The sequence below is a fragment of the Lissotriton helveticus genome, chromosome 9, assembly GCF_964261635.1.
Source record: "Lissotriton helveticus chromosome 9, aLisHel1.1, whole genome shotgun sequence".
NCBI classification, from domain to species: domain Eukaryota; kingdom Metazoa; phylum Chordata; class Amphibia; order Caudata; family Salamandridae; genus Lissotriton; species Lissotriton helveticus.
The window spans coordinates 1,076,451,322-1,076,479,231 of NC_136070.1; the positions used below are offsets into that span (position 1 = coordinate 1,076,451,322).

A 27,910-nucleotide genomic window follows, 5' to 3' on the forward strand; every position below is an offset into this window, starting at 1 on the left:
GAGCTGTGGTGGAACTACAATGAGCCCTTTTATTTTGTAGTTCTGTTCATGATTATCCTTTTTCCTAACTTAGAACCCTCCCCATATTCACTACTGCACGGAGGGAGCACAGGTGGTTGGATAGCTCCAGAGCCTCTGCTCTCTGACTCTAGGGTTTCACCTATGCTTATTTTGGGGTCTGTCTTGACTGATGTGCTGAGTGTTTATTCAAATAGGAACAAATTTGGCGATGAGTCATTTTGAGAATAAAAGTGTGGATGTTGTGTTGTTCATGAATTTGCAATACTAGTTATTATTTATGAGAATTACATTACTGAAACAAATGAAACATGAGAAAAAAATATACCTCAGATATTCCTACTCTGTCTTTCAGGGGCTACAAAACAGTGAATGAAGCTGATCTGAGGTACCCTTTAATTCATGGGCAAGGAAGAAGGGTAATCACTTAATGGTTTTGTACTTATGGGTTGCTACATTTCATATCAGATGGGCTTACGAGATGTGTTAAAAAGAGCATTATAAAGGTTATGGAGTGCCTTTTCCTATCTGTAAGGGCAAACGTGAGAGCTTTGCTTCAGAATTCTAGGTATAGAAAGTATGCTGGTGGGATGTTTGGTACAAAAGGGGGTGGTGATGGACGGAGCATCTGAACCAATCAAACACTCACACCCAGTCAAAAGATCTGGGTTTGATCCATCACCGTTCTTTGGCCCACTCTGCCACCCCAGTTCAGACATGGCTATATGCAAATCAGTCTGACCCTGTGCCTCATGGGAATAGTCCAGTCCGAACTGCCAAGCCATGCCTTCCCTGGACCGGAAACAAGCTTCCGAGGACCGGTTTCTGGCATTCCAGCCGTCTTCAGCCCGGCTTGCTTGAATCCAGTGGCAAAGTGAGCAAGGGACTCACGTCTGAGCATATCCTGCCACACTTATGGTGGCCAAAGCGGTACAAAAGGGGGTGGTGATGGACGGAGCATCTGAACCAATCAAACACTCACACCCAGTCAAAAGATCTGGGTTTGATCCATCACCGTTCTTTAGCCCACTCTGCCACCCCAGTTCAGACATGGCTATTAGCAAATCAGTCTGACCCTGTGCCTCATAGGAACAGTCCAGTGCGAAGTTTGGGCTGGACTGCTCCCATGAGGCACAGGGTCAGACTGATTTGCATATGGCATGACAGCTCCATCACTTTCCCTGTATTTTGGGGGCAGTGCGGAGCAAGCAGAGGTGTCCTGGTGGAGCTGGCAGCATTGGCAATGCTTGTTGAGGTTCAAGCCTCCTCTCTGCCCTTTAAACACTACATGATGTCTGAATCCGTATGGTAGACTGTTGGGGAAGGTGGGACACGTCACTCCTAAGTAATACGAACAGCAGCAGTTGCGGGCATTCTTGAAGGTCCCATAGCCAGAAATTGAGAAATTCGACTGCTGATTTTACTCTCAGGCGCAAGAACGAAGAAGCAGAGGTGAGTTGGGTGTTGGCCTACCTCTGCAGCCCAATCTAGACCGTTTGCATAAAGGCCTAGTGTCCTGTGGCTGGTGGAAGCTAAGGGGCAGAATGGGTTGGGAAGTCCCTAAAAACCTCTTTAAGATCTGCACTGGGCACATCCCCGGGTTGTTTCGGTCACGATGTCCAGTAAGGAAGACACAAACCAGTGGAACCTAACACTGGTGCATTATTGCGCCCGGCCCGGACTGTTGCCCCATGTATGATGCAGCTTCTTCATGGAACCCACTGACTTTCTGGACTTCTACTGGAGGATTTTCTTGCTTGTGGGAAGATTTGATGTAGAGTCTTGAGAGAAGTGTTTGAGCTCCGATGTTCTGACCCATCCCTGAATAAGGAGGTTTTGTGAAGGCTCGACGATTAGTTTAACTTTCTCATCCATGAGTATTTTGCCCTTGGACAAAAGGTCAGCCTCATTGAACAGACTTAAGACCCTCTCTGCAATAAATGAGGAGGCAAGGAAAATACTGAGGCCTTAATCTGACCAGTAATGTGCTGAATACTTAGTCGTGATGTGGTGGGCGTTGCTTGCAGTACCGGATTGTATGGGACCTGCTGGTGGCATGGACCTTGAGGCTGGTTGCACTCTGAAGCAGATGCTGAACTACGTGACAAGGGAAAGCATTCCTCTTGCTCTCATCTATAAACTCCACGGTGTAAACATCAAGCACAGTGGCATGAGATAGACCCCCAAGATCCTCACATCAAACTCTGATTGACTATGACACTAGTGGATCAAAAGGGCACAATGGTAATGAGCACACAGATGCGTCATGCATCCCTGAGGTCTCCACTTTGGAAAGTCCTTGTTGAATGAGTAGGGAGTCAAGAAATCATGTACATGAGGCATATCCCAGAGAGGGATATGATATATTAATCCCTAGTCCTCTTTTCAAACTCTATCCCATAGGCCACTTAATAAAGTCTACGTGGACCCATGGCGATTTATCCAACTCTTTTTCTGCACTCTGCCCTTCACTACCCCTTTTCCATCGCTCATCTTTGCAAAACACCTCGGCTCCTCCCCTTAGGGAGTTGTAGCCCACACCATGAGGAAGGAACCCAGCGGCTACCTCAGCCAGGAAGCGGCTGGCTGAGGTAGGGGTGTCTGGGGTGGCCCTGCAGTGGCTGAGATATTTTCTTTCCGGACGAACTTACCAGGTTTGGGATGGCTGTGAGAGTTCTAAATCAATTCCCCTCCAGTGTGGAGTGCCACAGGGCTCCTCCCTGAGCCCTACATTATTTAATGTTTACATGGCCCCCCTGGAGGACCTAGTGTCCCCATATGACATCAAAATCGTCAGCTACGCAGACGATACGCAGCTGGTGGTTTCCTTATCCCATCTGGCTGACAACCCGGACACCTTGAACTCCTGCCTGTCGGACGTTCATACTTGGATGGAAGAATCTTCCCTCAAGCTGAACAGTTCGAAGACGGAAATATTGCTGCTTGGGAGTAAAACTCCTCTTTTCCCTTCGATTAGCTGGCCGAGATGCATGGGTGACCTCCCGGTCCCCAAAGAAGTGGTTAAGAGCCTGGGAGTCTGGCTAGAACCAGACTTGTCATTTCGCACCCAAGCCAAGAAAACCGCAGGAGTGTGTTATGCCCTGCTTCGGTCGGCTCGAAAAATCTTCCCTCTCCTACCGGTAACATCGAGGAAGCTGTTGATTCAGGGTCTTATAACATCTAGACTTGATTATAGCAACGCCATTTTTTTGGGCGCCCCTGAATCCACCTTCAAGACCCTTCAGCAGGTCCAAAATGCAGCGGCAAGGCTGCTTATGGATGTCCCGAGGACGCAATCAGCGAAACCGGCATTGAAGGCGCTGCATTGGCTCCCAGTGCGGGAGAGAGTGACTTGTAAGGCACTCTGCACTGCCCATAAAATCCTCTCAGGGAAAGGCCCCCTCATCTTAAAAAACATAGTTATTCCATACAAAGCAAGCAGAACGCTGCGATCTGATCGGAAACATCTCTTGCTAGTCCCTAGAGTCAAAAAGGCCCGTACGGGTGGGAGAAGATTCTCATTTAACACGGCAAATCTGTGGAACTCGCTTCCTCTAAAATTACGCGCCGAGTCGTGCACACTGCGTTTTCGCAAAGGTCTTAAAACCTTTTTGTTTCCCGCTTAGTGCGCTAATCTGTCCCTCGGTACCATCGGATGTTGTCTGGAAAAGCGCTGGGATGCCCAAGGGTAACTGCGCGCTATATAAAATTTTAAATAATAATAATAATAATGATGAAGCATGTCACCCTCGGTGAGTGAGGGTTCTTGTCTTAAAAAGATGTATTTCCCGGCAGCTGTATTATGCACAATTGCTAGCGACCATACAGGACTAAACTTTGATACATGTGATAACATTTGTCGGTCTGAATATACAACCGGGCGTACTATTTGTGATTTTTCTGGTGTATGTCTCAATACATAATTTCAGACATCACTGTGTTAATAGCACTTTCCGAATGTATGGCAGATGTTTGCAACGTTGGTCTATCATGACTGATTGGAGTTTGAGTTTGATTGCACTTCATTTTGACGCCACCTCAAGAATGTCAGCTCACTGGGATTGTAATTTCAGTCCTCCTTCGAAACCTAGATCAAAGCTACTGCACCTTCAGCCTGAGTGTTACATGGAATCTTCCATATCCTGACTTCAGGAGAAGAAAGCGCATGCCTTCTGTTCTTCTGGGAGAAGAAAATAAATAATGGTTCCCAAGTTCAGCCACAGGGAATGTTCTGGTTCAAGAGCTCCCCCACCAGAGAAGTAGGTTAATAGTCGAATACCTTAGTGCCTTATTACTCAATCCAAGACTCTTCAGAGGATCTTCCTTCCTATGCTGCTCAAATATTTGCCCAGTGAGAACAAACTGAAACAACCACTAGGTCTTGCAAAGTAATACATTAAAATATATATTTTTAATTACGTATAGTTGTAGTAGACAAAACAGATGGTTTAAACAGGTCGTTGAAGAAGCAGTTAAGATAAAAGCATAAAACGAATTACACAACAAAGTCAAGTCAAAGGTAGCTTTATTCGACTTTACAAAGCAAGTCATATAAGCACATTTAAAAAAATTCAGTTACACACAAAATATAAAATCAATTCATTTCATGTGAGTAGATAAAAACAATCTAGAATAACATAAGAGCCGTACTATAATAAATACTAAAGGCTGTAAAATATATGAATTAAACAGGTATTTTAAAAAGGCCATCCCAGGCCTGAAGTGCAAATTAACGCTATAGATAGGATAGAGATTACATCAGATACAGTTAATTACAGGTTACAACTACCTCGACCTATTGCATTGACAATCTGCATCTAATTATATATTTTAAAAACTTTGCTGCTGTTAAAATAGTCAGATCATCTTGTAACATATACAGCTTAATCAAAGCAGGTCTACACTGCCTCAGGCCCCATGATTTTAAAAGGGGTAGTAGATATATTTTTGTCCCCCAGGCAAAGTATTTGCAAAAGAAAATAAAATGTATATTAAACTGTACTGAAACTTAATCACATGGGCAATTAATTAAATTGCGAGACCACTCATTTGTATTTGGGAAAGTCAACATTCTGAAAAAGCTGTCTGTTCTCATCCTAGATAGCAACAGTCTAGTATAGCTCGAGTGATCATCTTAGGATAAATATGGGTGTAGACCCCGTCCCTATAACACGAGATGATGATGTATAATACTAGGTTTGCCTCTCTCGGACAGATCACGTCTGTCTTCCAGTAAGGCCAGGCAGCTTTTCTTGAGGAACTTTTTCGAGATTGATTCACATGTGATAGGGGAATCATACAGTTCTGGATGACCTAAAGTGGATAGGAAATTTCTAATGTAAGACAACCATCTGATATTTTTGGCCCCCTCTAATTTCATGCAGTCACCAATAATAAGCCTTTTTGTGGCTGTGTCTGCCTTGTGCTATGATTGCTTTAAACCCATGGAGGTACCCTATTGTCTATCAACCTTACTCGTTTTGACAGAGATATAAACCTTTTTTTAATCCCCAGGAGTGACAATTAATAAGCCTATTAAAAACTGTATCTTCAGTGGTCCATATCTCGTGCCACAACATAATTGGGCTGATTTTGATTAGATCAGATATATGGACCCTATCAAGCTCCCTATGACAAATGGTATTAGAGGTTGACCTCGGAACAGCCAAGAGATATCGGAAAAAAGCATTTTCCGTTGTCTGTATCTCCTGGCAGTTCGCCATCCCCCATATGCCAGCGCCATAGATTGCTGTGGATACACATTTTGCAGCATAAATATCAAGGAGGATTTGGACTGGTTTGCCACCTAATTTATTGGTAAATTGCTTCAATGCACCAATGGCTCGAGAGAAAGCCAGGATGCGGGTAGTTATGGCAGACGTCCATGAACCCCAACAATTAAACATAATGCCTAAGTATGAAAATGTTTTTTGTAAGGCTAACCTTTGATTGATTTAAAAAAGTTTTACATTGGGTGCTAGATTTCGACGAGCAGCACATGGTGAAGGTCTTTCCCACGTTAATCTTTAGGCCTCTTGACCCCATATAATCGGAAAAACTGGTCAATGCTTTCTGTAGGCCTAACTGTGTTCTCACCATGATAACTGCATCGTCGGCATAAAGTAGGATTGGAACAGCGCTACCATCTATTTGGGTGTAATCTACATCAAGTTTCATTAAATGGTCAGCCACGCCATTAATATATAGATTAAAAAGGAGTGGCGCCAATATACAGCCTTGACGCACCCCTTTTTTAATGGGGAATTTTGCCGTGCATTCTCCATTTCTCCCATATCGCACCCTCGCACCTGCCCCTCTGTAAAGCTCCTTTAAAAAATCAAGAATGGGCTTATCAATCCCCAGTTCAGTCAATGTATTCCATGAAACGTTAGAAATCTTTAGTAAAAGGCGAAAGATTTTATCGTTTTGAAGAGAAACCAGAGTAAGTTACAACAAAGTCAGGTTTGGAAGCAGTGAAAGATGTTCACCAGCCTTCTTGGCAGGGCTCTATTCTATTTAATTCAAGCAATAGCACATTTCTCCTGGCTAGCATATTATGTTACTCTGTACCAGCAATTTCATATTTTAAGTGTTTTCTAGGAAGACCTATGGGAAACATTACTTAATGGAAGATATTTTTAAAATATCCTGTTGCTGATTTGTTTGGCATGACTGAAGTTTTGAGATCTCATAGCTAGTTCATGTGGCCTGCGCTTCAGCTGCTGGTTCAGAAACAAATATGCATGCATACTGGTTTGCCAGACGTAGCTCTGAAGAAGTAAAGGCTTGAACTCCCCTGGACAATATCCCTTTGTACATTCCAATTGCCATGTTACATGTTTATGTGTCATGAACCTTTCTGGGCTACTTATGGAAGGATGTTTTCATTATTGCTCCTTTAAAAGGTGTATTGAACCGAACTGCCATGACTGCATGCCCAGAGTTACCAGATGATTTTGTGGATTGGAAATGTTTTGAAGTTCAAGGGCCTCAGGCGTAAGAAACTGAATTGTCCTCGACCTTTTTCCTGTTCTAGACACGGTTGTTGGGGACACTTGCTGTTTCTCGCGGCCTGGGAGACCATCACTTGAAGGTTTTTGAAAGTGATGTTAAGGTGAAACCTTTCCTATCCTGCATTCCTGAGGTAAGCCAAGTTACTACAGTGATTAATCCAATGTGAGTTTCTAGTGAATCTCACCTTGAGGTCTTATTAAAATGTGTGATTTTGAAGATTGCTTTAAGGTTGTGTTATTACAGCAAAAATACAGTGTTTAATTAAGTGTAAAGCAATTCATGACAAAGGTAATCTTGATGCTGAATAACAGTTGTAGTGTGGCAACTGCTGTGAGGGCCTTGATATCACTAGAGACATAGCTTGAACATTTGCTGAGATGTATAGAAAGTCGATATAATGCTGAGACACATAATTAACTGTCACGGGTTTAATGTAGTGACGCTCTCTTTTGTTGCCTCCATAACTGCCCGAAGAAACTGTGGCTTCTACCAATAGCCGTGGTGCACCCAGCACTTAACATACATGAGAAAGGAATCATGTGCCTCCTTAAGAGTTTCCTAATAAGGAGAGAAAAACAAAGGCTGAAAAAAAAACTACTTACAATATGGATAGTTCTTGATTGAAGATGAAGAGCTTTACAACAGTTTGGAACCAAGATATCAAAACTCCCTGAGTCAGAGTAAAGAGACTAGCATAAATTTCCAGTCTGAAGAATCCAACCTGGAAAAACAGAAACAGAAAATGCATAATCCATTAGCACTTGCATGTTTGTAAGCAAGGACATAAAGGGCCTGGTTTATATTTTGGTACTAATTTAAAATCGTCCAATGTCTAGAGAAAAGGGTAACTATGGAGTAGAATCCACCAGCTACATATTCTCCACGAGATTGTTTTTATGATGTAGTTAATTCAGCCATGGATTCTCCTACATCTTTAGCGTTTCTTCCAAGAATCTGGAAGATTTTCAGTTGCTGCCGAACTTTAAATCAAGACCAGAGTCTTTAAGGGGATGATGTATGAGAAAACGTACGACATCCTTAAATAATAAGGATAGTGCAAGTCACTGAGGATTTCCATGACCATGGGTGGCCTCATTGCAGTGCCTTGAGACCTTCATGGGTGGGTAGCCGCGCTTTACAACCCCCTGATTGATTGATTGATCATGACTTAATATGTTTAGAGAGCACCAAGGTGACTTACAGTATGCTCATTTTGTGGATTTTCTTTCATCCCTCATTAATACTAGTGCCAAATAATGATAAAGAAAATGATAGTAGTACTTATCTGTTTGAGGAGCAGTAAAAAATACTCTAATTTTATGTTCTACCTTTTTTTTAATTTAAAGCATTGTGGTGCTGTGTGGGTGTTCCACTAAGGAATAATGCTAGCCTGTGGTGTTGCAATAAGAACGAGACAGTTACAGATGTTCTAGATAAATAAATCTCAATCTCCTTAAAATTAGTTTTTGTTTTGTCTGACAGCAAAATGGTGAATGTTCTAATGAAATTCATTGGTAACAAATATTCTAAATTATTACTGACTAGTGACATTATTTTTCTTATTATGCAGTTCTGCAGACCCAATTCTCTTTGAATAAGAAAATAAAGAACATGGCCTTTACCTTGTGGGCCTCTCTTCTTACTCCTCAAATTGCAGATGATTCAAAAGACCCCAGCAAACCAGTTAATACACTTTTGCCCAAGAGATCATATCACACCAGTGCATCATGCACTTGACTGGCTACATATAGCTAGATGCTCTGCTTTTAAGGCACTGCATCATTCACAGATCTACCCAAGGGAAATGTCAATTCCTTTACACTAGATTCCACCAATACTCCCAGATAGCACAAGTCACTCACAACTAGCACCTCATAACTTCATTCTATTTGCATGTTTCAAAATTTTGGAACACCTCATCACCCAGGATAAGAAATTTACAAGACCCTCGAAGATTCAGCAAGAAGGTAAATCTTTCTTTTTGTGAACTAAGGATGCAAAATCATAACTTGCAACTTGGTAACACAAAACTAAACAACTGGTGAAGTCAGAACCCACTTCTCTTCACTAAAGAGTGTTCCATTGCAGGCACAGGAATGGGAGCAACTCAAAGAAGAGTCACAGGATCAACTGAAATAGGGTACTTCCAAGTTTTAATATAATTAGGGCATTCCACAAGTAGACGTATGCATCTCTTTGTTGTCCTGATAAGGTATGCATCCTGACAAGACTGCTTCCATCCTTCACTGCAAATAAATACTTCAAAGAATCCTTCTGTAATGTATACTTTGGAGCACTAAAAAACTCTCTCTGGTTGTGTATTGTGAATGACCATAACATGACCAATTTACACAGGTCTCACTCTTTTTCCTCACCTGCCTCGAAGATACCATAAACTCTCTTGTTACAGTAATAGCTTTCTTCATGGATGACTTTAATGGAGTCTATCCCTGCAGATCCTCCTCCTGTCTCTCACCAGCCCTTTCACGATTATACAGCACTTTTATCTTGACTGCTGTATCCATCAGAGGATGGCCTGGCTGTCACACAAGAATTTTACAAGGAACCTACAGAATAACTAACAGGTTCCCATTAAGGTAAACTGCATTTATGCTTTCTCTCAATCTTCTTTCCACCATCACAATATTGAGCAATGTGACCTTAGACCGAATAAGAATACCATCCTGATAACTCACTTGGTGCACCAAACTGCTTCCCTTATAGTTTTCACTGCAATATAATATCCTTCCAACCAAGCATCTACCCATGGGCCAGTTTGCTAACCATCGGATGATTCTCTTCAGCACCTCATGATAAAACTCTATAAAAATGCAATTACAGTTACAATGTATACCTTGAACTGTATTCCAAACCCATTGTAAGCATTTGGTATTCCTAAACAAGGTTTTGGTATACAGACATTCCAAGAAGGAGGAAATCCATTTTTTTTTATTTCAAGAAAATTTTATTTAAAAGGAAGTGATACAAAGTAAACAGATCAGAATCCAATTCAAGTGATACACTACTGCAAGAGAGCTATACAATCAGGGGCTAAACTTGAGAAATAATCAAAGTAAATGCATATAAAATAAAGGTAGCCAGTTATAAAGTAGAGAATTCAATAAGGAAAAGCTATTAGCTGGGAACTAAACAAACGTATCACTATCAAATATGGAGATGGGGACAGGGGAGGAAATAGAGTAAGAGAAGAGAGGAAAGAAGAGAGAGATCAATAGAAGGATGAGAAGGAGTAGAGGACAGGAAAGAGAAAAGAAAGAAGAAGAAAAAAGAAGAAAAAGAGGAAGGATTCCCACAGGACTGACCACCTAGAAAATGAAAGGACAACACTTAGACAGACATATCAAAAGGAAACTGAGGAACCAACCCTTTTGAGGACAACTCCATATAATCATCCAACGCTTTCCAAACCCCCCTAGAAATAGATGGAGAAAGGTGAGCTTGATCAACCGACGTATGAGCACTACGTAAAAAGGAAACCCAGGCCCACCATGTATGATATGAAACCAAAGAAAAGGATTTCCATTCCATAAGAATGATTTTCACAGCAATAGAGAGGAGAAGATCCATCAACTGTAAATCCAGATGATCCAATGGAAGAGGAGTAGGGGCAGCCAGTGGACCCAACAGAATGAAAGGGAAAGAAAGTTGGAACTCAATACCAAAAATAAGAAAGAGATGTTTATGGATGAGGTCCCAAAAAGGCTGAAGCAAAGAGCAACCAAAAAACATATGGTGAAAATCACCTGGCAACAAGCCACAACTCCAGCATAGGTTGTCATCTTTAAGATTCAGCGAATGAAGACGCACAGGCGTCCAATGGAGGAGATTGATAGAGAAAAACTTAGATTGCATTAAAGATGGTGCAATTTTATTACGGAGAGAGAGTTTACCAATTAATTGCCAAGTCTCCGAGGAAATATGATCTGTAATAGCAGGATCAAAGTGATGTATCCATTTTTGCTGAGCAACCGTCTGTGCGGGTAGAGAAGCAGATGACAAAAATTTATAAATCTTTGAGGCCACATGACCAGATTTGATCCAAATATGAAAAAGTGAGATAAGAGAAGAGGTGGGATGAAGACGGACTTTAGCAAGGGCCACTTTAATTTTTAGAAAAGTAGAAAAGTATAAAAATCAAGATTTGTTAAAGAATGCTTTTGAGCCAAGGTGGAAAAAGGAAATGGTTGATCAGAGGCATCATACAGATGTTTAACAAGCGAGATCCCTTTATCTACCCAGTAGGCCATAAGGTTGGGAGTAAGGTTGAGTTTAATTTTGGAATTCCGCCAGATAGACGACCACTTAGTTTTGTGTAAAGGAATTGCCACTTTCTTGTCTACTTTCCTGACCGCAGCAATTGTATCAATAATGATAGAACGAGAAAACAGGATATGTAAACTAGATGTCGTGCAAAACGAGGCAGTAGGTAAAGGGGATGCTAATGCTTGCTCAATGAGCAACCAAGAGGGAACATGAAGAGATGGAGGAGAGAACCATAAAGCTCCTTGAGAAGCCAGAAAGGCAGTTTGGTATTTTTCCCAATCTGGAAAATTGCAACCCCCCATATCGCAAGGCCGACGCAAAAATTTGTATGCAAGTCTAGCACGTTTGTCATTCCACAGAAATTAGGAAGTCAGAGCATCGATTTCGCGAAAAAAGGAGTCCGACAATTTAACCGGAAGCATGGAGGAAACAAAATTAATAATCGGTGTGATCATCATTTTGAGAGTCTGGAGACGACCCCACCATGAAATATGTTTCGGAGACCATGTAACTAGAAGACGACGGACTTTAAGGAGAGTCTGGGATTCATTATAGGCAGTGGTAGCATAGAGAGTAGAACAAAAATAAACCCCTAAGTATTTCAGATGTGTGGATTGCCACTTAAAGCCCGCTGAGCCAATATGGGAGGGGAAACAATAGGCATTCAAAGGGAACATTTCTGTCTTATCTTTATTTAGGGTATACCCCAAAACCGATGAAAAGAGGGAAATGATATTTGAAAGAGCAGGGATTGCCAAAGCAATATCCTCAGAAAATATGAGAACATCATCCGCGTACGCAGCTGTTTTAATACAGTGAGGCCCGAAACAAAAACCTTTAATATCAGGGTGTAACTCAATCAGTCGAAGGAGAGGGTCAATAGACAGTAAAAATAAAAGTGGGGATAAAGGACATCCCTGTCTAGTGCCCTGACGAAGATTAAAAAACGACGATGTAGCACCATTAACTCTAATGTTAGCTTTAGGTAGAGAATATAAGGACATTATCATATTAATGAAAGAGTCGCCAAGCTTGTGTGCGCACAAAACAGCTCGAAGAAATGGCCAAGAGACCTTGTCGAAGGCCTTTTCCGCATCAAGGGCCAAGGCCGCAGCAGGGAGTTGAGATCTTTTGGCAGCACCAAGAACGTGACAAAAAGTGCGTATATTATCCCGCGCAAGACGGCCTTTCACAAAGCCAGTTTGAGAGGGATGAACAAGATGAGGGATAAAGGCTTCTAATCTTTTGGCTAGAATTTTAGCAAACATTTTAGCTTCCATGTTAAGGAGAGAAATAGGACGAAAGTTTTTAGGATCCGAATGATCTTTCCCTTCTTTCGGGATCACTACTATAGTAGCTTCAGCAGCAGTACCAGAAACAGATCCATCCTTAACAAAAGAGTCAAAGAGAGATTGTAATTTGGGAACAAGCGTAGGAAGAAAAGTTTTATAAAATAAGATCGGATAACCATCAGGACCTGGAGCCTTGCCAGAACGAGTAGCTTTAATTGCGGAAATAATTTCTTCGGGGGAAATAGGCTTGTTTAGAGAAGTACGATCATCATCAGAGACCGACTGAATCGGAACCGAAGTTAAAAAAGCCTGACACCGGTCAAAGGTGGAAACAGTAGAAGGAGTGTACAGTTTATCATAATAGTCACGAAAGACTTCAAGTATTTCCCCTGTTTGAAATTTTTTAGAACCTGTGTGGTCAGTAATAGAAGAGATTTGTGAGGACTTAAAAGAGAAATCCGGAAATTTTAAAGTAGCAGCCAAAATCTTCCCAGCACGATTTTTTAACAACAACTTCTTGGATTTCTGTGCCTGTACTCCAATATGAGCTCGTTTAGTAACAATGGTATTATATTTGTATTTCAGTTGCTTTATTAGCTGTAAACAAGATGAGTCTTTAGATTGTCTAAAGGTGGCTTCCAGAGTTTTAATCTGAGATGACAAGTCTGTAAGCTCCTGTTTAATATCCGAATTTCGTTTGGACATACACTTAATCACCTGACCACGGAAAGTGCACTTAAATGAGTCCCATAGAACTACTGGGGAAGAGACAGAGCCTTCATTCTCATGAAAATAAATGTCAATAGCTTTAGAAAATTCATCAACCTGAGAAGCATCTTGTAAAACTTCGGTATTCAATCTCCATGAACGACCGCGCCCTTTAGGGGCAAAGGAAGACAATGTAAAGGTGACCGCCGCATGATCGGAAATCAAAATAGGATGTATAAGCGGGGAAGAGGAAGACTAAACAAGCGAAGAATGAACCAGGAGATAGTCAATACGAGAGAAGGAAGAATGAGGCGAGGAGAAGAAAGAAAAATCACTACCAGTAGGGTTGTGAAGTCGCATTAAATCCTGAAGATGCGTAAAGGAACACATGTTAAGCATTTGTTTGTGAGATTTAGGAGGACGAAACTGAAATGCAGAGTTCCTGTCTAAAAGAGGGTCCATTGGTAAATTAAAATCTCCGCCTACAATAAGATTACCAGAGTGCGGGGTGTCATTTATTTTTTTGGTAACCGACTTCCAAAAGGCCGGATCATCAACGTTAGGAGCATAGATATTCATCACAAACAGGTCATGTTGGCCATCTGACAACTTAGACAACAGCCAGCGACCCTGAGAATCATGATCAGAAGACAGTATAGATAAAGCAGAATTTTTTGAAACTAATGTAATGACCCCATTTCGTTTACCAGAGGCATCAGAACAGCAAACATCCGAGACCCATTCCTTCTTCAAAAACAACGCCTCTCTGTTAGTGACCTTGGTCTCTTGAAAAAGAACTAGGTCAGAAGACAGAGATTTACAATAATCCAAGACTTTTGACCTCTTCACTGGATGATTCAACCCCTTAACATTAAGGGATAAAACATTTAAACCGGGCATGGAAATACAGAATAACACAAAAAAGATGACATGGATGACAGAAAAAGGAGCAACCTTACATAAACAGGGAACAAATCTTCAGTCCCAGAAAACACGGAGGGAGAATCCATGTGGGGAATCCAAGAGAAAGAGGAAGAAAGAAGAGAAGAAAAGAGAAAAGGAAGGAGGGAGAGAGGAAGCAGTAAGGGAGGCCTAAAAAAGACCAACATCATACTAGGGAGAACGTGGAAAAGGCGAGTACGGGTCCCGTACTGTGAGGAAAAGTAACTGATCATAATAGCCCCAAAATACAACAAGCTGATAGCAGTAAATATGAACTGTTAACAGACAAAAGTAGCAACGTAAAGCAGCAGAACCATGTGAATAGGCATAGTGTAACTTAAAAACAGAGTATAGACACATTAGGTCATGAGACTAATATCAGAAACATACCAATAATAGGTAAAACTAGCAGAGAAACTAATTTAGAAAAACAAAAAACATAGGCAACTTATGAACACTAGATGAGTGTATAACGCGCAATATGCACATCCTAACAGAAAAAACATATCTAATGAACAAACTATACCTGTATATGATAACAATATATAATTGAAGTAGAAAACATCGGAAGAAACAAATAAGTAGGAAATAAAGGAGGAAAGAGAATAACATGAATAGAAAAGTAGAAGATAGAAGATGACAAAAATGAGAAAGAATATGTAACTATTAAGAGATAAGCGTCGAGAAAAAAGAAAAGAAACTTGAAATAAATAAATAAGAACAAAAAATAAGAACAAGAGGAGCAGAATACAAAACTGAATAGCATGACTTTGGAAAGAAGGAGAGAGCAGAAAGCAGTAAGGGTCCAGAAGAAAACAAAAGTCTATCAAATAACCTTGGAAGGAAGACCGACAAATATCGATAACATGAACAGGCATAATGTACCGAAACAGAATGTAGAATTACAATTAGTTAGTAGTCTAATATCAAGAGACATAGCAATACTAATTAATATTAGCAGAGAAAACTAATTAGAAAAACAAAAGCCTGAGATAACTCATGAACAGTAGATGAATGCCTGTCAAACAAAAATGCAGAACCTCAAAATATAGTTAACGAACAAGCTATAACTGTATATGATAAGAATATATAGTTGAAGTAAGAAAAACCGGAACATATACCTATGAAGGAAAGAAAGGAAGAAAGATATTAAAATAGATAAAGAAGAGAAAGACCGAAAGAAGACAAAAATGAGAAAAAATAAGGTAACTAGCAAGAAGTAAGCGACTAGAAAAGAGAAAAATAGCTTGGGTTCAACAACGACAGAAAAAAGAGCAAGAAAAACAGAACGCAAGCTAAAGAGTAATACTCTGGAACAAAAGGAGAGAACAGGAAGCAGTGTAAACACCAGAAGAGCAGAAATAGTCTAGCAAACAACCCTGGAAGTGAAGAGCATCATAGAAGCTGAACATGAGAGAGGGGAGACCCAGGCCTGCAAAAAAGTACATCCAAACGACAGAAAAAGACAAATCAAGTGCCCGAGGCACCCGAAGCCTGCAAAGTCGCTTTCTGAATCTCCATCTCTATCTCCAATTGGTTGTCCAGAAATGTAGATAAATCAGCCGGTTCATCGAAAATTCTAGAACGTCCTTTATAAGTAATGCGGAACTTCGATGGACCAGAAAAAGAAAAGGGAATGGCCATTTCTGACAAACGCTTCCGAAGATTGAGGAAGCCCTTCCTCCTTAGAACCGTATCTCTGGCAAAGTCCTGAGAAATTGAGATTCGCTGACCATTCCAGATGACTTGTTTAGTTTTGCGCATATGAGAGAGAATCTGTTCAGTATGCTGATGTCGCAAAGGCTTAAAAATAACTGCTCTTGGCTGGGTAGCCGATTTAGACCGAAACGTTGGAACACGATGTGCCCTTTCTATCTCAAACTCTCTGAGGAATGAGATTTGTAAGGTGTCCGGAATCCAATGAGATAACAACTCTATCATAGATGAAGATGATTTCTCTGAATCTTCCGGCAGGCCAAAAATGCGTAGGTTAGATCTACGGTTGCGATCTTCCTGCTCAGTGAGATCTCTTCGCAATGCCGCCATTGAGCGCTCCATGTGGTTGATGGATCTGGAGTGTTTCTGCATACCATCCTCTGCAGAACTGATTCGTGATTCCGTGGCAGATACACGAAGAGAGAGGGCTTTAAAGTCATTTCTGATAGCAGACACCTCCACCTGCAGCAAATCCGTATTAGTTTTTGTTGACTGCGCAATATCATGCACCTCATTAAGGCGCGTTAAAATGGTGTCCAGCGTGTAGGAGACACAGCCTTAAGTCTCTTCAGTGACGTGCCCACATCTTTAGAGTCTTTGTTACTCGTGGAACGACCCATACTTGCAGCCATGAGGAAGCAACTACAAAGAAAAAATATGCAGCCACGTGAAGGAAAGAGAAGAGCAAAAACTGCTCAGACTTCAGTCCAAAATGAGAAAGATAACACACTGAGCTCAATGGGCGCTAATAAGATAATATCGGCTGACTTATATGCAGGCAGACATGTAGCCAAGAAATGATAGAGCCACAAATAAATCAGGAGGGCACACCATGGAGGTCGCAGGAGAAAAACCCACACCTGAATGAGATAGCCGAACTTAGAGAAAAATAGCGCGTAGGCACCTTAATTCCCAGCCAAGCAGCAAGAAAATAGCAAAAAAAAGGAAAAAATGTTACCAAGTGCAGGCATTATATAAGAAACACCCTCGGCAGACACCACGACCTGAAACATTGTAGCGCCAACAGCATCCTTGAAGAGAAATGTCATCTGCGTCAGGAGCAGGAAATGGCGGCCGTCTGTGAGGAAAAACGAGCGTCAGGCAGAAAGCATGTAGCCGGTGACAAAGGCAGCAGGAAACCTCGTAAATCAGCTCCCTTCACATTCCGCTGCTGAATGCTGTCTGTTCCACTCACAGGGGCAGTCGGGGAACGAAGAAAACAGCCCGACGGGAGAACTCGCCTCGGAGCTCAAGCGCAGTCCGCCATGCTGAAGCGGCGCGCAAGCCACGCCCCCGAGGAAATCCATTTTTTGAGGTACATTTTGCATGACGGAGGTTGATGAAGATGGTCCCAAAAGGAAAGTGTTCCTTTCTCGCAGGTCAGATGGTCAGGTCAGCTTTATCAGTTCACAAGATGTACTTTTGGCCTAGCATCACCACCTTGATATTTTATGAAGGTCTAGCGACTGGAAATAGGCAGAGAGGTGTGAAGTTCATTGTTTATGTGCAGGAATTCTTTTAATGCCTCGGGATGTAAGCCATTGATGGAATAATTTAATTTGGTAAGACATATGTAAGACATATGTTGGAGCAAGGGCTTGTGGAGAGGGCAGTTGTACTGAGAACAGACAATACTGCCAGAGGGAGTGTGAAAGAAGTTATAACGATGTTTAAGAAATCTAGAGGCATGGCATTTTGTTTTGGAGACAATGTAAGCAATTATTGATGGGCAACTTATCTGGGAGAGTACAAAACAGGCAGCACGTGGAAAGTAGAGGAGAGACTTTAGCTCATAACATTGTTTAGAGATGAAAACATGTCCATTTTCATGAAAGTGTTTTGACAGAGCTTGAATGAAAAGGTCACTGTTATGTGCAGACGGTGTGTCTGCAGTCTGGTATAAACCGCCAGGGCATAAGCTAGGTAAGGCAGTTACTAGAAATAGCAAAGCATGTTTGGCATTATTTCCTAGAACACAGTATCGCACTAAGGGCAGAAGAATGTGACATCTGATTTGAATTTGAGGTACTTAAGAGATTGCAGCAATTGGAATTTGAATCCTCTAGTGTTTCGGAGAATCAAGCTGTTGTGTGGGCCTCTCGAGAAAAATCTCTTTGAGTCCAGGTTGACAACAAAGTTACAGTGCTATAACAGTTGGTGCCTGGATTCAAACACATTGGGGAGAGACACTTTTAAAGGATTGGAGCAAAGTCATGGGTTATCCTTTTCCTCCATCAGTGATGATTCAGAGGATGTTGATGAGGAAGGAAGTGTGTTGAGTGGTGGTGGTGACCCAATTTTGTATGTCACAGCCATGCTTATCAAGTTTGATGACGATGGTGCAGGAGGAGACATTTTTATTCAGAGCTGACAAAGGGCTTTTAAGAGGTGTAGATGGGGAATACAATTCTCCTTGAGGCTTCTGTGGTAAATTTGGTTAATGTTCTCTTTGAGTTATATAGTAACGGATTGAGTTCTTGATAAGGATACCCTTTGCTGCGCGTTACCGCTTTGCTTAAAGCGCTGTAATTTTATACATTCCCGTTTTTGTATTTGCTTTGACTTTCTTTTTAATGTAACCTTGATTTTAAAACTGCCGCCCACATACTTGCACGTTAAATTGGGTCCTCACCGCGATTTAGCGGGTCTTCTGTGTGCTCTTCGTCACCCTTGACGCCAACCCACATACTTGCACGTTAAATTGGGTCCTCACCGCGATTTAGCGGGTCTTCTGTGTGCTCTTCGTCACCCTTGACGCCATCTTAGGGGTCAGAAAGGGACACTTGAGGCCAGTGCAGGTTAGCGCTCCAGCAGTCAGGTTGACTGGTCTGAGGCAAGCGCGAAGCGTGAAGTGTATTTAAGGGCAGTCTAGAGGTAAGGTCAGCCTTGATAAGGCTACCCTTTGCTGCGCGTTACCGCTTTGCTTAAAGCGCTGTAATTTTATAATTTCCCGTTTTTGTATTTGCTTTGACTTTCTTTTTAATGTAACCTTGATTTTAAAAACTGCCGCCCACATACTTGCACGTTAAATTGGGTCCTCACCGCGATTTAGCGGGTCTTCTGTGTGCTCTTCGTCACCCTTGACGCCATCTTAGGGGTCAGAAAGGGACGCTTGAGGCCAGTGCAGGTTAGCGCTCCAGCAGTCAGGTTGACTGGTCTGAGGCAAGCGCGAAGCGTGAAGTGTATTTAAGGGCAGTCTAGAGGTAAGGTCAGCCTTGATAAGGCTACCCTTTGCTGCGCGTTACCGCTTTGCTTAAAGCGCTGTAATTTTATAAATTCCCGTTTTTGTATTTGCTTTGACTTTCTTTTTAATGTAACCTTGATTTTAAAACTGCCGCCCACATACTTGCACGTTAAATTGGGTCCTCACCGCAATTTAGCGGGTCTTCTGTGTGCTCTTCGTCACCCTTGACGCCATCTTAGGGGTCAGAAAGGGACGCTTGAGGCCAGTGCAGGTTAGCGCTCCAGCAGTCAGGTTGACTGGTCTGAGCCTTATTTTAATGCAAGGATGCTAGCGCACGGCGCATGCGCACGGCGTGTGTGCCGTAGTAACGCCGGAGTCACGCCAGAGTCCAGCCCGTCCGCGCCAAGGACGCGCTGGACATGGGGTCGCCTAACGGTTTTAGGAGCCACGCCATACGACTCTGGTATCCTCTCAAGGTACTGTTAGATCTGAAACCGGCTCGACTACCTTGCCATTATACGTTCCCCCCGGAGGCTGTACGTTTGTCCTCTACTTGTGGATGTTCTAGGTCCCATTGCATTGTTGCTGGGCCCTCATGCCGATATTCTAATACAATCCCTTTGGCGGACCGTCCTTCAGATACAACCAGAGAGCTTGGCTATCTGATTAACGCTAGATCTTTGATTAGGAATAATGTCTCGTTTAAAGACTTTGTCGGGGTAAATAACCCCTCCTGGGTTTTTATAACGGAAACATGGGCCAAGGAATCCTCGGGGCCTGATCTCGTTGAGGCGGTCCCAGATGGTTATACCTTGGTTAGGCTGGATAGAGTGGGACGTGTTGGCGGGGGGCTTGGTATCCTGCATAGGGACTCTTATTCGTGTCACACGACGCCTTTATCTGTTCCCGGTGAGGATATCGAGGCTATGCACTTTTCCATCAGTGCATCTCACTCCATCCCGTTTAAGGGGGTGCTTATATATAGACCCCCAGGGCCCAGAGCGGATTTCACTCACCATTTGCTCACTATTCTGGAACCATATTTTGGATCCGAGTCTGTTACAGTTCTGGGAGACATGAATTTCCATTTGGAAAATTCAGAGGTAAATGATACTCTCTGCCTCCTAGATACTTTATCTGCCTGTGGCTTGAAGCAATTAGTCAAGGGTGCCACCCATCAGGCGGGCCATACTTTGGATGGAGTTTTTACAAATGATAGACGGCTGTCAGTTGAAGCACCTATGTCGCTTTCCTGGTCAGATCATTTCGCCATTCCACTGTTATTGGAGACCACTCTTACTAATAATATACCGAAAGGCCCCAGCAAAATGGAACTTAAGCGGAATCTGAGGAAGGTGACTAACGATTCTTTGGCGCCATTAACCTCTACCTTATTAATCCTAAGAGATGAGGACGTTGACTCCGCGGTACAGAGGTTTGAAGACGTTACCTCTGCAGCGCTGGATGTGCTTGCACCTCTCTCTTTGCGCTATAGTGCTAGAAAAAGGCCATCGGCTCCCTGGTATGTTGAGTCCCTAAGGCTACTAAGACAAGCCTGCAGAAAGCGGGAACGATGTTGGAGATCCAGTGGGAACATGGAGGATAGAGAATCTCATAAAAATCTTCTGAGGGAATACAGGATGGAGCTCATTAGAATTAAACAAGAATATTTTTCAAACCTCACTGGGGCTCTTACTTCACCGAAAGAGCTTTTTAACATTGTCGACTCTTTAATCACTTTGAAGACCCCTGATCCTGTTATTAATTGACAGCAGCTTTGTGATAACATAGCCGAATTCTTTCAGGACAAAATTGATGGTATTGTTTCGACTCTTGAGCTCCAAAGGATCTCTGCATCTCCATCTGCCCTCCCCGTTCCTCAGATCTCCTCTTCTACTGAGCCAGTCGGACCGGCAAATTCGATCTCGCTGTCTAGCTTTCCTTTACTTTCTTTACAGGAATTAGAAGTCCTCATGACCAAGATCAAATCCGGCTCACCCCTCGATCCCTGTCCTCTTCATATTCTTAAACAATGTAAGGAAACCCTCCTGCCCCCGCTACTTCAAATTATGAATAAGGCCTTATGTGAAGGCATCTTTCCTTCCCAATGGAAGAAAGCGGTTGTGAAGCCGCTCTTGAAGAAGCCGTCATTGGACCCAGGAGTGCTGAAAAACTTCCGCCCCATTTCGCTGCTCCCAGCCCCAGCAAAGATGCTGGACATCCTTCTACACCAGCATCTTTCTTCCTTTCTGGATTCCGCTGGTCATTTGGATCACTCGCAGCATGGTTTCCGGAGGGGTCATAGCACGGAATCCGCTCTGACCGTGGTGCTTGATAATATCCGGACCACGGTCGATAAGGGCGGAAGTACGTTGCTGATCCTTCTGGATCTCACAGCTGCGTTTGACACCCTGTCTCCCCTCGTTTTAACATCTCGTTTGAGGGAGATAGGTGTGGAGGGGCACGCGTTAAGCTTGTTGGCCTCTTTCCTGGACCAGAGGGAACAGAGAGTGAAGCTGGGAGAGTTCCTATCTCCATCCCTGCCGCTGAATTGGGGGGTCCCACAGGGTTCAGCGTTAAGCCCGATATATCTATGTGACCCCCCTGGCCAGGCTCATCAGATCTTTCGGGATGGAGGTAGTGTCGTACGCCGATGATACGCAGATCTTACTGTCTCTCGCCCAGCCTGTCAGCTCCTCTGCCTCCAAGTTTAGACTCTGTATGGAGGCAGTTGCCTTGTGGATGATTAACAATTCACTGCGGCTAAATGGTGAAAAGACGGAGATCCTCGTATTCGGCGAGAAGGAAGACATCTGGTCGGCGGAATGGTGGCCCGAATCCCTGGGGACCTGTCCAGCTCCAACTCGGGCAGCACGAAATCTGGGGGTCATGATTGATCCCTCCCTTGACATGGCTCTTCAAGTAAGGCGGACTATTTCTACCTGCTGGGGCATCATTGCAATCTTGCGCAAAATCAAGTATTATTTGTCGGTGCAAGCTCGGAAACAAACTGTCGTAGCTTTGATAACATCTCGGCTCGACTATTGCAATGCTTTATATGCCGGAGCTAATAAAGGTCTGTTGCGAGGTCTTCAATCGGTGCAAAATGCTGCGGCGAAGTTTGTCCTGGACCTCCCGAAAAGGTCGTCTGCGACCGCTGCCAGGAAATCTTTGCACTGGCTCCCTATCGACGCCAGGATTTCATTTAAAGTGTTATGCCTGGTGTATCGTGCCTTAAACAGGAAAGAGACTGGAGGTATAAAAAATCTCCCTTCCCCGTATTTTCCTGCGAGGAACCTTCGCTCTTCGGCGAAATTGCTCCTTACTGTGCCTCGAGTGCGTAGAGCTAAATGGGGAGGCAGAGCCTTTTCCAATCTTGCTCCAAGATGGTGGAATATCGTTCCCTTGGAGATCAGGATTTTACCCTCAATGCCTTCTTTCAGAAAAGCTTTAAAAACATGGCTCTTTGGTAAAGCATACCCTTAGCTTTTGGTTTAGCCTTTTCTTTCCTTTTTCTGATTTTTTTTTTTGTTAGGCGCCTTGATGCCTTTGGGCAAAGTTGCGCGTTTATAAATTTACTTTCATTTCATTTCATTTCAAGACTGTGACTAATGTAGGCGTCATTTATTGCCACGGCTGTATTAATCTATGTATTGGAAGACTTACTGTATTGTCTTTGCTTTCTGTTTTTCAATCTTCAATAAAAAAGATTTGAAATAATTAAAAAAAAGACTGTGACTAATGGGTCCACTGTAGTAGCCAGTGATAGAAGCAGATTGATAAATAGGAATAGTTGAGTTTGCAGAGTGCTATAAAGCATGATATTAAAGCAGTCAAGAAGGACTATGTATCGTTCATTCAGATGGAGGGAAGGTTTTTTTAAACCATGTAATAAGTATTTGAGTTTGTGTGATATTATTTTTAAGTCGGCAACTTTGAAGTGTTTCATGTATTTTTGATTGTAGATGAGAAGCAGGTTTTGCAATCCAGGTGGGGTTTTGCTTCAGATTTTGAGGAGAGCAAAAACTATGAATGAGTTTATTATTTCCCTGAGGTTTGAAGAGAACCCAGGCTTTTGTGGTTGCATGTATGCAAGAATATGAATAATTAGAAGGGAGGAGTACAGACAACTGATGAGCAATTGTTAATTTCATATTTGAAACAGGTAAAGTTATGATGGCAGCAACAATAGCAAGATGGGATAAAGGAGTCCAGGGTGACGTGTTATGTTATGTTAAGGGGGTATTTATAGAGCGCACTATCACCGTGGGTATCATGGCGCTGAAAGGGTACATGGAGAGGAAACAGAAGGAATTTAGCTGGGTTGTGGGAAAAGCCAGGTTTTTAGAGATTTGCGAAATTGGATGAGAGAACCAGAAATCCTAACTGGGAGAGGGAGGGAGTTCCAGAGTTTGGGGCCGAGGGAGGGAGTTCCAGAGTTTGGGGCCGAGGAAGGCAAATCTTCGACCACCAGATCTACAGAACCTTCGCTCTTCGGCGAAATTGCTCCTTGGAGCAATGAAATTGAAATTGCTACGTGGAGAGATTCAATGCCCATTCAGACATCAACATGGCTGTAGGTTACTTCAAGGCCACCCAGTGAAATACATGGTTAATGGCTGCCACAAGTAGGCCTGCTTCTTCAGGCGTGGCTAGGCGCCAATGTAGCCGGGAGCGGACCACTGAGCTCTGCCCAGGGAAACCCCCATCCGCCAGAATCCTGAGCCCCAGCCCCACTATATTCTCGATGGAACAGCAGTGGAAGAGCCCTGGAGCAAGTATATAAAGGCCTGGGGGGAAGGGTCCCGTGCCGCAGATAGCGAGAAATGCGGGATTAGGTAAAGGAAGATCCTGGGAGGCCACAGACAAAATGGCGCCCGCCACGCAGAACGAGCGCTGAAGTCGGGAGCCCACGGGCAGAGAACACAGCGAGATCAGCTAATTGCCGGACGCCCTAAATAATACCTCGGAAACCCGCTGCTACCCTGAAGAGTGCAGGTAGCCATCAGTGAAGCAGCATAGGCGGCAATCAGTGGTGGTGAGTGGGGGCCCTGGAAGCACAGGAGCAGCTAAGCGGAGGCGAGGAGACAGCACAATCACAGCAGTGAAGGCGGGCTGCAGGGAGTGCACTGGACAGCTGAGCCCAGTGGAAATCACCAGGGGGTGGTCCAGATTTCCCTAAGAGATGCTAGTGCCGGAAGAGCTGAGGAGGCTGTGACAAGTGGGAGAACGCGAGTGATGCCCGGAGCGTAGAGGTGTTGCAGGTGAGCAGGAGCAACCACAGGCTTGGAGAACTCCGGGACCTGCCTGCCCTCAGTAGCCCGAAAGAGAGTGCGGGGATCATGAAGAAGGCAAAGTGATCAGCGCAGTCGGAAGAGGAGCCTACAAGCAGAAATAGGAACTTTGCCGTAGGATAGCAGGAGCTACGAAGTGCATAGAACGGCGGTGGTGAGGGGCCTGCAGCAGTTCAGGTGGGAGGCAACCCAGCGAGCGGAGGCCTGACCATCCGGGAGGGCTGAGAGGAGGCCCAATACAAGACTGTAGTGCAGTTGGCAGAGGGGGCTAGTGGGAAGCGCCCCAGGGCCCACGATTGCAGTCACAAGCTGGTAAAGCATGGAGAACCCCGGAGAAAGAGACTATAATGGGGAGTGAGAGGGCCCACAACAACCTCGAGATACAGACCAGGGAACCAGGTAATGCCGGAGATACTACAGACACCGTACCAGCCAGTGCGAGAATGGGGTGGAGTGTGAAATTGGAGAACTAGACGGTGGGAGACCCAGTGTGAGCCCCAGGCATCAACAGAGGAAGGGCCAGGCAAGGCCAGAAATTGCACAGCCCACAGAGCATAGAGGCGAGCAGCCAGGCGAACGGCCCGTCATTCCGCCCTGAGGATTTAGGTGGACTGGGAAGCTTCCAACACCAAAACCACTCCCGGGACAACGGGGACTGTAGACAGCGTTCCATAATCTGCTGAGCAGGCTGGACAGGTCTGGAAAACACAGGAGATTATAGGGAAGCACCGGGTGGAGCTCCCTGGTGGTACTGAGGAGTGCAGAGAGAGACAGGGGGCTGCCAACCATCCCCCCATCCGACGTCCAACCAAAAGGGAGGTGAGGCCGTTGGCGAATATGGGGAAAGTGCCAAAGAGGAGAGGACACAGTACCCTCAGTATGGGGGGTGGGAATGCCCAGACGGAAGAGGAAGTCAACAGCCCAGAAACAAGGAAAGACACCTCCACTTCTCGCCATTATGGAGGCCATCACAGCCTCTCAAGAAGCGCTGGAATCAAGGATCGATACCATTGACACTGACCTGAGCCTACTGAAAGATGACCATCGTTGTCTAGCGGAGATAGTACCAAACAATGAATGGACAATCTTGGACCTTCCTGCAGAGGTAACAGAATTGCTTAAATCCCTCACAGACATTAAAGCTAAGGTTTGGATCCTAGAAGTGAGGACAGGAAGGCAAATATCTCGGGGAGAGGGAAGAAAGAAACAATATGATGCAGTTTCTGGAGGACTGGCTCAAAAGAGAAGTGGCCCCGGAGGGGCTTTCGCCATTATATGCGCTAGAGAGGGCACATAAAGTTCCATCCAGAGCACCCAGGCCGGCCCCTCTGCCAGGGCCAATAGTGGCCCACTTATTTCACTTCAAAGATCGAGACTATATCCTTAAACAGGCCAGACAGAAAAATAACCTCCAGATCGGGAATAGCAAAGTAATGGTGTTCCCCGACTTCACCAGGGAGGTTCAGAGGCAGAGAACCACATTCCTAGCGGGGACCGTCCTCAACAAAAGCTCGAGTAGAACAACACAAGGCCCTCAAAGCGGTAGCAGAGCTCAGTCAGTCGGACTCTAGCCCCAGATCAACTTGCAGTGACTGAGAGGAGGGACAATCGGATTGCTTTCAAGTAACCAGTGCAGCAGAAGACTCGGAAAAAGTAACGCCTAACACGGCTGATGAAATCGCCTACGCGAGAACTGCTGAAAGCATGGACTGCAGGTTCCAGTAGACTATATCCTTTTGGTGATCTCTTGGAAAAGAGACAGAGGGGCTCCACATGGAGTTAGCAGGGGGTGATTATAGGGGGAGCTGGGGCAGAAAATAAGTGCTGAGAGTGGGGGAGTACTGGGCGGCTGGGTCCCTGGGTTCTGTTGACAGCCACCACAACAACCACAAAGTCAGAAGAGACGTTTATTAGTTTGGATGGGAGCGGGACTACTTTTACCTGTCCTGGGGAGGGGGAGTTGGGAAGTTTGTTTGTTTCAGGGGTTTCATTTAAGTGCCAGGCGTGTCTGGGGTAGGAAATCAGTTAGCGTTTAATACCAGCCCAATGGCATCTGCCATAGACTTTAAGTGTGTCTCGTATAATGTCTGATGAATGCACACTATTACACAGCGCCACAAGACACATGCATACGTAGTACGCAGGGGGGCACAAATCACAATGTTACAGGAGACACATATAAATGCAAAGGAAGGCCCCTCCATCTGCAACGCAGATGGAGGGGCCAAGTGTACTATACAAATTACTCAGCTTTTGCTAGGGGATGCTAATCTGGGTAAGAGCAGGAGTCCCCTTCCAGTCTTAATGGGTAGGCTTGATGCAAAGGATGTACCAATTGGGAGTATCTATGGCCCAAATACAAATCAAGCCTCCTTACTGGCAGCCCTTTCTAGAACATTGGCACCGGTGTTGATTGGCAAGTTAATACTAGGTGGGGACTATAATTGTGTAGATCGCTCCCACCCTCCACTGCAAGACTCACCCATTCCCAGAACAGCAGAGGCAAGGAGTAACTGGCAACTTCAATGGGGGCTGATAGATTCCCTGAGGGCACAACACTCTGGGGACAGGGACTACTCTTTCTAACACCTACATGAGCTGCATGTCAGGTTAGATGCCATACTATGCACACTGGATGAATGCATACAGACTAGGGAATATCTGGCAAGGACAATCTCGGACCACAATCTGCTCCTGGTTGTGCTTGTTTGGTCCAGGGTTAGTTTGAGCATTCCCATGTGGTGCCTTAGACCGGAGGCATATTAGAGGATCAGGGGTATGGGCAACAATACCCACAGGTATCGGGCAGTACTTCGACGACAATGCAGGAACTACTTCGAGCCCAATAGCAGAGTGGGATGCCTTTAAGGTCGTGCTCAGGGGCAGGTGCATCTCTGAGATGGTGGGAGTGAGGAGGACCCGTTTGAGGGACACTATCAGCGGAACATCGCCTACGAGAAGTTGAGATGGAGAGACCGGAGAACATAGACAAACAGAAGGAGCTGCTGGCAGCTAAAGAAAAGGTGGTGAAGCATGTAGAGAGGTTGCGCTGTTTCAATTACAAGAATTATGACATGAGATTATGTAGAAAAAGATAGACCTGAGGCACCATATATGTCTGACCTAATACACCAGGATCAGGGAGGGTTCATACTGTCCCGCAACACGGCGAAGAACGTTCGAAGATTACTGCAGATGCTAGAAGCGGATACCCACTGCAGGGAGGAAGCTGCCATCTTTGCAAGCGATATAGAGAAGACATTTGACAGCCTCGAATGGCCATATTTGATCCGGGTGATGCGAGAATTCGTATTGGGGTCGGGTTTGTGGCATGGACGGCTTTGCTATATACTGATTCTAAGGCCAGGATCAGGACCAGCAGGCTCATATCAGCTTGTTACAGGGTGGAAAGGGGAACACGACAGGGGTGTCCTTTATCACCCCTGTTGTTTGCCCTG

General features: G+C 44.2%; 1 protein-coding gene across 4 annotated transcripts in view; it reads left to right on the top strand.

The window, feature by feature from the left end:
• The window catches only part of PPM1M (protein phosphatase, Mg2+/Mn2+ dependent 1M), a 242,076-nt gene that overhangs the window by 188,789 nt on the left and 25,377 nt on the right, over positions 1-27,910 (top strand). For all 4 annotated transcript variants that reach the window (XM_078661457.1, XM_078661456.1, XM_078661458.1 and 1 more), the window contains exons 8-9: positions 374-437; positions 7,055-7,162. In XM_078661457.1, coding sequence (XP_078517583.1) covers positions 374-437; positions 7,055-7,162 — 172 coding nt within the window. The remainder of the gene's footprint in view (positions 1-373; positions 438-7,054; positions 7,163-27,910) is intronic.